Source organism: Rhinolophus sinicus, chromosome 1, assembly GCF_057876585.1.
Source record: "Rhinolophus sinicus isolate RSI-liver-muscle chromosome 1, RSI-T2T, whole genome shotgun sequence".
NCBI lineage: Eukaryota > Metazoa > Chordata > Mammalia > Chiroptera > Rhinolophidae > Rhinolophus > Rhinolophus sinicus.
Genome location: NC_142501.1, coordinates 94,437,451 through 94,448,602, shown reverse-complemented (window position 1 = coordinate 94,448,602; position 11,152 = coordinate 94,437,451). Strand labels below are relative to the sequence as shown.

The 11,152-nt window shown below is 47.5% G+C and overlaps 1 protein-coding gene across 1 annotated transcript; it reads right to left on the bottom strand.

Moving 5' to 3' along the window:
- Positions 1–5,683: 5,683 nt before the first annotated feature.
- On the bottom strand, positions 5,684–10,810 carry LOC109438794 (cryptic protein-like). Its single transcript, XM_088792904.1, has 6 exons — positions 10,788–10,810; positions 10,426–10,475; positions 10,164–10,334; positions 9,296–9,410; positions 9,079–9,188; positions 5,684–5,874 (listed from the first exon to the last, which is right to left on the bottom strand). Exons 1-6 carry the CDS (start codon positions 10,808–10,810, stop codon positions 5,684–5,686), a joined length of 660 nt encoding a protein of 219 aa, XP_088649030.1.
- Between the last annotated feature and the right edge of the window lie 342 nt (positions 10,811–11,152).

Here is an 11,152-nt window from a genome sequence, read left to right as displayed (position 1 = left end):
ACCGTTTCTTTTCGTCCGTAGGTGTCAGTAGGCTAATATGGCACAGGGACCCTCGCAGAAGACGCTTGTCACCTAGATTGTGAGGCGAGAACCTGTAGGGGTGGAGTGTGGGGACAGAGCCCCAGAAAGTAGTTTACAGGCTCTCGGCCTCACGTGGAGGAGTGCTGGCTCGGGTAGTAGATGGCCGTCAGCTGTGGCTGGTTGGCCGTCAGCTGTAGCCATTGAGCCATTAGCCACTAATATAACTGCTGCGGCTACGGAGAGCCGAGGAGAGTGGAGGAGAGTGAAAGAGAGTCGTCGGTGGGTTGCAGACAAAACGGACAGCAGGTCGCACGTCCAGTGAACCCAGCCTCCAGTGAGACCGTAGTGGTATGATTCCCCTACCTATGGCTCCGTGGGTGTTCCTTTTTGGCCTCACCATATCCTGCGTTATGTGGGGAGCTGGACCAGAGACCCTGCAGGCCTCCCCGCACGACACTTCCTCTCCTGCTGTGACACCCAGAGAAGCTACCCACTGCAATACACCTATCATAGGAGAACATCCCAGGAGGTCTTGACAAAGGGTTCACTCTTTCAGACAGCATGCCCCTAGTTGAGAGACAGCTGAGGCTAGGACCTGTGTGGGGTGTCTCCACATAGGCTCATAGACCCACAGCCCCACAGCCCCAGAGACCACAGCCCCACAGTCCCACAGCCCCAGAGGCCCAGAGCCCCACAGTCCCACAGGCCCAGAGCCCCACAGGCTGAGAGCCCCACCGCCCGACAGCCCCACAGCCCCAGAGCCCCACAGCCCCACAGCCCCACAGGCCCAGAGCCCCACAGGCCCACAGGCCCACAGGCCCACAGGCCCACAACCTCAGAGACCACAGCCCCACAGTCCCACAGCCCCACAGGCCCAGAGCCCCACAGCCCCACAGGCCCAGAGCCCCACAGGCCCACAGGCCCACAGCCCCACAGCCCCACAGGTCCAGAGCCCCACAGCCCCACAGCCCCACAGGCCCACAGGCCCACAGGCCCAGAGACCCACAGGCCCACAGCCCCAGAGCCCCACAGCCCCACAGCCCCACAGGCCCACAGGCCCAGAGACCCAAAGGCCCAGAGCCCCACAGGCCCACAGGCCCACAGCCCCAGAGCCCCACAGCCCCACAGGCCCACAGGCCCAGAGACCCACAGGCCCAGAGCCCCACAGGCCCACAGGCCCACAGCACCAGAGCCCCACAGCCCCACAGGCCCACAGGCCCAGAGCCCCACAGCCCCACAGGCCCACAGGCCCAGAGACCCACAGGCCCAGAACCCCAGAGCCCCAGAGCCCCACAGCACCACAGGCCCACAGGCCCAGAGCCCCACAGCCCCACAGGCCCACAGGCCCAGAGACCCACAGGCCCAGAGCCCCACAGGCCCACAGGCCCACAGCCCCAGAGCCCCACAGGCCCACAGGCCCACAGGCCCAGAGCCCCACAGCCCCACAGCCCCACAGGCCCAGAGCCCCACAGGCCCACAGGCCCAGAGCCCCACAGCCCCACAGCCCCACAGGCCCACAGGCCCAGAGACCCACAGCCCCACAGGCCCACAGGCCCAGAGCCCCACAGCCCCACAGGCCCACAGGCCCAGAACCCCACAGGCCCAGAGCCCTACAGGCCCACAGGCCCACAGGCCCACAGCCCCACAGGCCCACAGCCCCACAGGCCCAGAGCCCCACAGCCCCACAGGCCCACAGGCCCAGAGCCCCACAGGCCCAGAGCCCCACAGGCCCACAGGTCCACATCCCCACAGCCCCACAGGCCCACATGCCCAGAGCCCCACAGCCCCACAGTCCCACAGCCCCACAGCCCCACAGGCCCACAGGCCCACAGCCCCACAGCCCCACAGGCCCACAGACCCAGAGCCCCACAGCCCCACAGGCCCAGAGCCCCACAGGCCCACAGGCCCACAGCCCCACAGCCCCACAGACCCACAGTCCCACAGCCCCACAGGCCCAGAGCCCCACAGGCCCAGAGCCCCACAGCCCCACAGGACCACAGCCCCACTGGCCCGAGCCGCACAGCCCCACAACCCCACAGGCCCACAGCCCCACAGCCCCACAGGCCCACAGGCCCACAGCCCCACAGCCCCACAGCCCCACAAGCCCACAGCCCCATTACCCCACAGGCCCACATCCTCATAGGCCCACAGGCCCATAGCCCCCAGGTCGACAGCCCCATAGGCTACAGCCCACAGTTGTTTGTTTCTTGGTTGGTCGTTTGGTTGGTTGGTTGATTGGTTGTGCCAGAAATGTATTTTTAAAAATTGAGTTTGCAGCAAGAGGTGAGTTTGAAGGACCTCAATCTGACATTTATATTACCTGTTGATATTTGAAGGCATTTGAGTTTCCTATTTCACTGTGTCATTATTTTGTCTCTAACTTTTAGAGCATTAAATTTCTTTTGATGCTAATGAAATAATTCTTTGGGTGGGGCTAGGTGCAGGAAGATCCACCTTCTTTGCATAATTAGATCTTGGGCTGGTTCAAAGACTGAGCAAATGCCCTGCTAGCTTGAAGCTTATCATTCTTTTTTCAATTTTTAAACCCTAATTAACTAATACCCATCAAGAATTAGTGAGTATTGTTTACAACCTAAAAAATATATTTCAGTAAATTTGCATATAAATGCTAATTATGAAGTAAATCTTTCTAACCTCACTGTATTGATTTGAATATTTTGATGGTGATGTTAATAAAATAACTTTTTATGTAACAGGTACAATGCCTTTTCATCTTAACAAACAATGGGTAAATATTCAGCTCCAATTTTGCAGTTGCGGAGTCTGAAGCACAAGTCATTTAACCTTTCATAAAGATCATAAACATTATAACAGGTATTTTGCGGGATTTAAACAAGTATTTGGGGGATTCCCTATGCTTTTTCTATTATGCCACATTGCCTCTTTAAATGCAAAGTTAAATGTAAATGAAAAAAATGGTAAAATGATAGTTACATGTCTAAAACATACTGTTTTTAGAACACTAAATATTGATCTTTGAATTGTAATAAAGTAATAGGTAATGGCTTATATGGTGTTTCTTCTTTGGAGTTGTATTTGAAACTAAGAGGTCAAAGGTTATCCATTCTACATTTATTTAGAATTACTATGCACAAAGCATTATTTTAGGTTATGAGCAAAAAAGTTACAAAATAGCTCATGCCAACAAACAAGATTATTTTGCATAAATTTTATCCTTCAATATATGTGTGAGAGTGGAGGGTAGGTTATCCTAATTTTACACGAGGAAATTGAAGAATAATGTCCTTCTGTATCAGAATGGAAAACCATGACTTTGAAAAGGCATTGTGTTTGAGATTAAGAAAGCTTGTCGTCATTATTGGACCCACAGAGCATCAGAACAAGTAGGGCCCTTGGAGATCCTTCAGCCTTCAGGTCCCTGGAGGAGGCAGAGAGCCATGATTTCAGAGCATGTTGTTATCTATTTGTGATCCCCTATCCATATGTATCTTTTCACATCATTATAATTACATTGTCAACAGATTTTTCCATTGTATCTTCCATATTCTCTTCAAAATCATAATACCCTATTGAATGATTTAAAATATTTAACTTTCCTCTGTTGTTGGATTTAGAACACGGCCAATTTTTCAGTATTCTAAATACCACTATCAAAAATATTCTTTATTTTATATTGATAATTTTCTTATAGGTAGTGTACAGAAATGGCACAGTGGTTGAGAATCAGACCCTGAATCCTTGTACACTATTGGTGGTAAATTGGTGCAGCCACTATAGAAACCAGATGAAGTCTCCTCAAAAAATTAAAAATAGAACTACCATATTCTCTAGTAATCCCACTTCTGGGTATTTATCCAAAGGAAATAAAAACATGAACTCGAAAAAATGTATGCACCCCTGTGTTTGTTGCACATTATTTACAAATAGCCAAGATATGGAAGCACCCAAGTGTACACTGATGGCTGAATGGAGATATATATATATATATATATATATATATATATATATATATATATATATATAGTAGAATATTATTCAGCCATTAAAAAGGGAAATCTTGCCAATTTTGACAACACAGATGGACCTTGAAGGCATTATGCCAAGTGAAATAAGTCAGACAGAGAAAGACAAATACCATATGATGTCACTTAAAAAAAGAAACCAAGGTCATCGATACAGACAACAGATTGGCGGGCTCCAAAGGTGGGGGTGGGGGGAGTGAAATGGGTGAAGGTGGTCAAAAGGTACAAACTCCCAGTTATAAAATAATTAATGGGGATGTAATGTACAGCATGGCCACTATAATATGTAATACTGTATTATATATTTGAAAGTTGCTAGGAGAGTAGATCTTAAAAGTTCCATCGCAAGAAAAAAAAATCTGTAACTATGTGGGGTAATGGATGTTAACTAGACTTATTGTGCTATCATTTCACAATATCAAATCATGTGTACACTTGAAACTAATATAACGTTATATGGCAATTATATCTCATTTTTTAAAATGTGACATAGGTCAGGGATGTGCTTACGTACTTCATGAATGGTAGCAATTTTATTCACAGACTCATATTAACTATACATTAATTATCATTACATATCAATTATCATTCTATATCAATATGGTATGGTATGTTAATTTACAATATTTTTAAATAACTTAAATGTTATTTTAAAATATCATTTTGTTTCTAAATTAGCTAGCCTCTTGTAATGCTCTCTTAAGAGAAAAAAGAAATCAGACCCTGTTTACTAACTGTTGGAGATAACCACTCTAAGCCTCAGTTTCCTGAAATATAAAAGGTGTAATAATACCTATTTCATAGGCTTGCAATTATGGAGAAAGAAGACACCTACCAAGGACTCCAGTGGCTATATGGGCTCAAATTTAAAAGCACAGCCTAGCAGCCATTTATAAACAGGGGCCTCTCTCACAAACTTCACTTCAGGATGAAGCCTGCACTGAACTGCCTCCCACACTGAACTGCTTGCCTGCATTGTGTTCTTGCCAGCTGAGCCAACACTTATACAGGAGTTTCTGTAATTGAATTTCCACCAATAGGACTGAAACTCTCCTCATCCAATCAGAGCTGCACAGCTCTGTCACCATCAAACTCTTCACAGACCAATGGAGTGGCTCCATTTTGACCAATTGGGACAGTGCCTTTTGGACCAATCAAAGTTTGAGGATCAAAGCCCTCATTTGCATGAGGATGGACTAATAACAGAGTGGAGCAGGCCTTCCCTCTATGTAAGACAGGTGCGCTGTGGCTTCGGAAGTGCACTTTCCCCAAGACAGAAGACTGCATTTCTCCAGTTAAAACGGAAACACCAAAGATGAAAGAAACACCAAAGATGTCTTGCAGGACCAGAATAGAGCAGAGCAGAGCAGAAGTGTCTAGCCAGAGAGGACTCACGCGCAGGCCACCTTGCCCCAGGGCGATCTCACAGTTGTACTGTTTCATAATTGAGCTGTAATATTACTGAGCTATTCCACAGCCATGCTGTTCTCACAGCCGAGCTGTATCACAATTAAGCTGTTTGCACTGAGTAGTTTCCTTCTTCACCGTACCCCAAACTGGAGATTCCTGTTGGCATTGAACTGGCACCAACGGCCATTGGTTGACATTATGAGAATTGAATGGGATAAAGTGTTTAAATGCATGAAATATACTGAAAGCTAACAGACAGTTATCCTCATGATCACTGTCATCCTCATGTCATCATCACAAACTTTCATCGGCACAGCGGCTATCGTCATCGTCATCCTCATGTCATCATCGCAAACCTTCATCGGCACAGCAGCTATCGTCATCGTCATCCTCATGTCATCATAATCACTGTCAGCACAGCCACTACCATTGTCATTGCCTTGAAGCAGGATCAGTGAGTCAGAGTACAAAGGTGCTACTGCCCTTTCTGCACCTGGCAAATTACTCTGAAACTACTTCAAATTTCACATTACTCTGAGCTACTTTGTTCAACTTTAATGAGAAGAAGCCACATTTTTACAGCCACAATTCTGTCAATGTCCTTGGCAGAGCCACTGTCACTGTCCTTGGCAGAGGCAGTCCCAGCTTTGGGTATTTCCCAGGATGTAAAACAGTCAGTAAATATCTCCGAACCCAGTTCCTACCCTGCTGCTTCTCAACTCCAGCTGGCTTTGCATAGGAGAATGAAAATCGTCACAGCTAGCCCCTTCCACACATTACTGCTTGGTGCACCAATGGCAGGTGGGAAATGATTTCACATGTAGGAACACACAGGCACCACCTGCAATTCTGATGCCTGTTCCCTAATTTGTGTCCTCCTTTCCCTGGGGCATAGAGGGAGCAGCTAGTGTGAATCAGGGGGCATAAGCCCAGCAAATGAAGAGCCCATAAGAGAGGGAGGGCTTTCACCAACTGAATGGGAGAAGATTTTTGCAAACAGTGCCTCCAATAAGGGGCTAATATCCAGAATATACAAGGAACTCATGCAACTCAACAACAAAAAAACAAACAACCCAATTGAAAAATGGGCAGAGGACCTGAAGAGACATTTCTCCAAAGAGGACATACAAATGGCAAATAGACATATGAAAAAATGCTCAACATCACTAATCATCAGAGAAATGCAAATAAAAACCACAATGAGGTATCACTAACCCCAGTCAGAATGGCTATCATCAACAAGACAAATAGTAACAAGTATTGGAGAAGCTGTGGAGAAAAAGGAACCCTCATACACTGTTGGTGGGAATGCAGACCGTGCAGCCGTTATGGAAGGCAGTGTGGCGGTTCCTCAAAAATTTACAAATAGAATTACCATATGACACAGCAATCCCTCTCCTGGGTATCTACCCAAAAAATCTGAAAACATTTATACATAAAGACACGTGTGCTCCAATGTTCACTGCAGCTTTGTTTACGGTGGGCAAGACATGGAAACAACCAAAATGTCCTTTGATAGATGAATGGATAAAGAAGTTGTGGTATATATACACAATGGACTACTATTCGGCGGTAAGAAAAGATGATACAGGACCATTTGTGACAACATGGATGGATCTTGAGAGTGTAATGCTGAGTGAAACAAGTCAGACAGAAAAAGCAGAGAACCATGTGATTTCACTGATATGTGGTATATAAACCAAAAACAACAAAAGAACAAGACAATCAAATGAGAAACAGAAACTCATAGACACAGACAATAGTTTAGTGGTTACCAGAGGGTACGGGGGGTGGGGGGTGGGAGATGAGGGTAAGGGGGATCAAATATATGGTGATGGAAGGAGAACGTACTCTGGGTGGTGAACACATAATGGGATTTATAGATGATGTAATACAGAATTGTACACCTGAAATCTATGTAATTTTACTAACAATTGTCATCCCAATAAATTTAAAAAATAAATTAAAAAAAAAAAAAGAAAGGGAGGGCTTTGAAAACTGTGGTCAGCTAGAGGGAGGAAGGGAAGAGTGCCACAGACTGCTAGCACCCTGCAGAGCTGGCTGAGAAGCCAGGGGCGGGAAGAAGGAGTGAACAACTGCACCTTCATTAAGAGTGTCCCCTTGACTGCTAATCCTACCCAAGGTTGCAGAGGGAGGGAGAGAGAGCCAAGAAGATGGGTTTAAAGCTGAGCATCCATTAAATGTATTCTTCCACTACCGGCCCCACAAAGAGAGTGGAGGCAGGAAGTAGGCTTGAAGGGCTCTGGCCTCCCTATCCCCACACACCCCCAACCCTCTCCAACCCCGTGCTGCCCCTCCACCGGCAGTCCTGACAGCAGACAAAGGAGTGGAGTTGAAGGGCTGTGCTATCATGAAGTGTGCCCTTCAACTGTGGAATTTGCCCAGGGTTGACTTAGGTGAGGGGCGGGTGGAACAGGAAAGTGGGCTTAGGAGCTTTGATTTCACACTGCACAGCCAAGCGCCCCTGTTCCCACCCTCAGGGCTGTCAAAAAGGGCTGAAGGGCAGGCGGCAGCCCTTCCTTAACTGTGCTCCTCACTCCATCCCAGCCAGAGCCTGCTGAACAGGGAAGGGGCACAGGATGTGAGACTGAACTGCTGGGCCTTATTTCCTGGGCTCCTGGGCCCTGCCCAAGGTGGTGATTCAGCGCAGAATGTTACATCTGTTTTCTGAGCTAGGAAATTCATGTTCCTTACTGGGTTTTACAAGTGGGACATTTGCTTTGAGTTGGTGACTGTTCAGAATCTTCGCATGAGTGTTCACCCCTGTGTGTTCTCCACACCTTGCTGGCTTTTAATACCGTGTTTCCCCAAAAATAAGACCTAACCGGAAAATAAGCCATAGCATAATTTTTCAGGATGACATCCCCTGAACATAAGCCCTAATGCGTCTTTTGGAGCATAATGTAATATAAGAGCGGGTCTTATTTTTGGAAAAACAGGGTATGTGTGGCAGGCCTGCCCTGTGGTTACAAGACACCTTCCTTCCTTGGGGGCACTGACTGGTTGGCCCTAAAGGGCAGCATCTGACCATCCAGGCCTGTTACGTCCCACTCCAGTGCCCTCCTCGTTTCACAGCTGAGATAGTGTGGTCAGTGTGGTCGCAATGTAGGGAAATCACTGGAGATTTAGTCAGGAAACATTTCTGCCAGGCGCGGCTCTGCTTCCCAGCTTGTGCGCTCCCAAAATTCCGCTCACTGTAAAGGACATTTAAGGACACTGCTTGGAAATCACGTTTAAACCCAGCGATCAGGAAATGGGAAATTTAGGAATAAATTTTTTTTTTAATTAAATTTATTGGGGTGACAATTGTTAGTAAAATTACATAGATTTCAGGTGTACAATTCTGTATTACATCATCTATAAATCCCATTGTGTGTTCATCACCCAGAGTCAGTTCTCCTTCCATCACCATATATTCAATCCCCCTTACCCTCATCTCCCACCCCCCAAATGATAACACACTATGTGATTCACTACAATTGGACTTTTCTGAGTGATGAACTGACCCAGTGTGCTCATTTCTGTGTCGACTGGCACAGGTAGATCGCTACGGCTCGGGATGTAAGAAGGAGCAACTGCATGCATGTGTGGGCTGTGAGCACAGGACGCAGGGTCCTCTTACCGCAGCGGCCGGATGTCTGGCGTGGGAGGCAGTAGAGCGCCGCGAAGACGCACCTGCAGAGCCGGCAGCCGCGGAAGGTCCAGGCTCCGTGCACCAGGGCGCCGCACTCGCTGAGATGGCCAAGCGAGACTCGAAGTTAGTGCGACCAGCGCGCGCTACCGCGCCCCACCCCGCGCGCCCACTCCCGCCCCGCCCCCCCGCTCTTCCCTGTGCGCACCTGTGCCTCTGGTCATGTTCGCAGTAGCGGCCAGTGAAGTGAGCGGGGCACACGCAGAAACTGCCCAGCACGCAGGTACCGCCGTTCTTGCAGCAGCGCGGGCGCGGGGTCGCACCTGTGGGGGTCGCCTGGGCATCAGCTCGGCGCTTAGCGAGCTGCCCTCTGCGTTAGACCCACTGGGAAAGGCCAGGACAAGATTGCTCTGGGGAGGCAATAAAATTAGCTCCCTGCTAAGTGTGTTTGCTCAGGTAAATTCTGCTTGTTAATTGAAGGATGTAAAACAAACTACCTGGGGTGCCAGTGGGTAAGGAACGGGCCGACGACAAGACATGAAACCCTGCCCCCAACAAGTCGGGTTTTCTTTCTTCCTTCCTTTCATATGTTAAATTCAGGCTGTGACTTCCCGTGTCAGTGATTAAACACAGGCCTCCCGGGCAGTGACCACCCACGGGCGCAATGACGCCACCCCACCCCTACACACACCCCTCTCCGAGAAGGCCCCCTGTGAACCTGGGGACTGGAGCCTGAAAGTCTGCTAAAAGCCAAGCAAGAATCCGCTATTATCTTGGGTTGGGATATTTGTTTTAAATACGTTTAAATCAGTTCTCTGGACCGGAGAAAAATACCCACTTAAGAGCAAATGCAACGTTTTACCAATGAAATAGTAAAACGTTGTTTTCAGAGTAAAAGAACACCTCACTAGGAGATATTTTTACTTTATCCTGTATCACCATTTGAAGATGATAAAATGTTCTCTGTTGGGTTTCACGTTTTATCCTTAATTTATCCCAATTCTTTATCAAACCCTAAACTCAGCTTCTGGTGACTGAGATGACGAAAAAAGCGCTAAGCCAGCGTCGGGACTTACGCTCTTGGAGAGCCCGAGAGTGGGGAGCGGAGTCCTGCGACCTCCAGCCCTCCGCGCTCCCATTCACCTCCCTACAATTATTCCAAGTCCAGGTGAATGTTTCCTGCAGGAACTTCTGAGCTGTGGTGTTGATTTCTTCTCTACCACCTTTATGTTTCTCTCTTTGATAGCCTTTTAAAGACATTGAAAATATGAGACTGATAATGATTGAGAAACAAATACACAATAAAAACTAAAAGACTATAAATAAAATGCTTCTTACTGTTTCCCAAATGGATGATCTGTAATGTCACACTGATCATAACCAGAAGCCTAGAATATTTAAAGAAAAGTATTGAAGCTTAACATATAAAAAAGCATGAACAGAAACTTACATGTGTATAAATTGTAATACAATAACAAGCATAAAAGGTATATACAGTATTTAATGTATAATACATATTATGCAATCATTTTATAACTTGTAGATTTGGATTAATGTGTCATCGCTTTCAAAGACTGTGAGACCAAGAAAGTATGCATGCCTCTTAATGAGAAGGAACAATCATGCATGCATTGCAATTTATTCTGGAGGCCTTTAAATGCCCCTCTAGGCTCTAAGACCTGGGTGGCCTCTGTCCTTACCTGACAGGGTGGCTCCAGCTCATTTTCCCACTGACGCGTCTGGTATGAGAGTCTCCTCTCATCAATACATTGAAGATCAATTTCCAAGGAAGCTGAGTCTGACGATGTTTGTACTTGAAGGTGTCTTTACTCCGGTAACTGCATGAGGATACAAGATGGATGAGTACGGAAGACACAGGTATTTCCTACCCTCTGCCTACTGTAGGCCACAGGAAGCAATGAGATCTCTGAGGTCTGCCGTGGAAACCCGTTAGGCAATGGTCTGTTGTGACAGGCAGGGCCCTACAGAGCCTCAAGGACTGTCCCCTCAGTGAGATGCAGCTGGGGGCGAGGAGTGGGTGGAGACATGGCTGATTCTTTCCCCA

What these genes read in the sequence shown, in the direction of transcription:
- LOC109438794 (XM_088792904.1), bottom strand. Translation starts at nt 10,810, where the DNA reads ATGAGCTGGAGCCACCCTGTCAG. An exon ending in AGCTGGAGCCACCCTGTCAG is followed by an intron (nt 10,476 to 10,787) that starts GTAAGGACAGAG and finishes TAAATATTCTAG; the next exon opens with GCTTCTGGTTATGATCAGTG. An exon ending in CTCTCGGGCTCTCCAAGAGC is followed by an intron (nt 9,411 to 10,163) that starts GTAAGTCCCGAC and finishes CGACCCCCACAG; the next exon opens with GTGCGACCCCGCGCCCGCGC.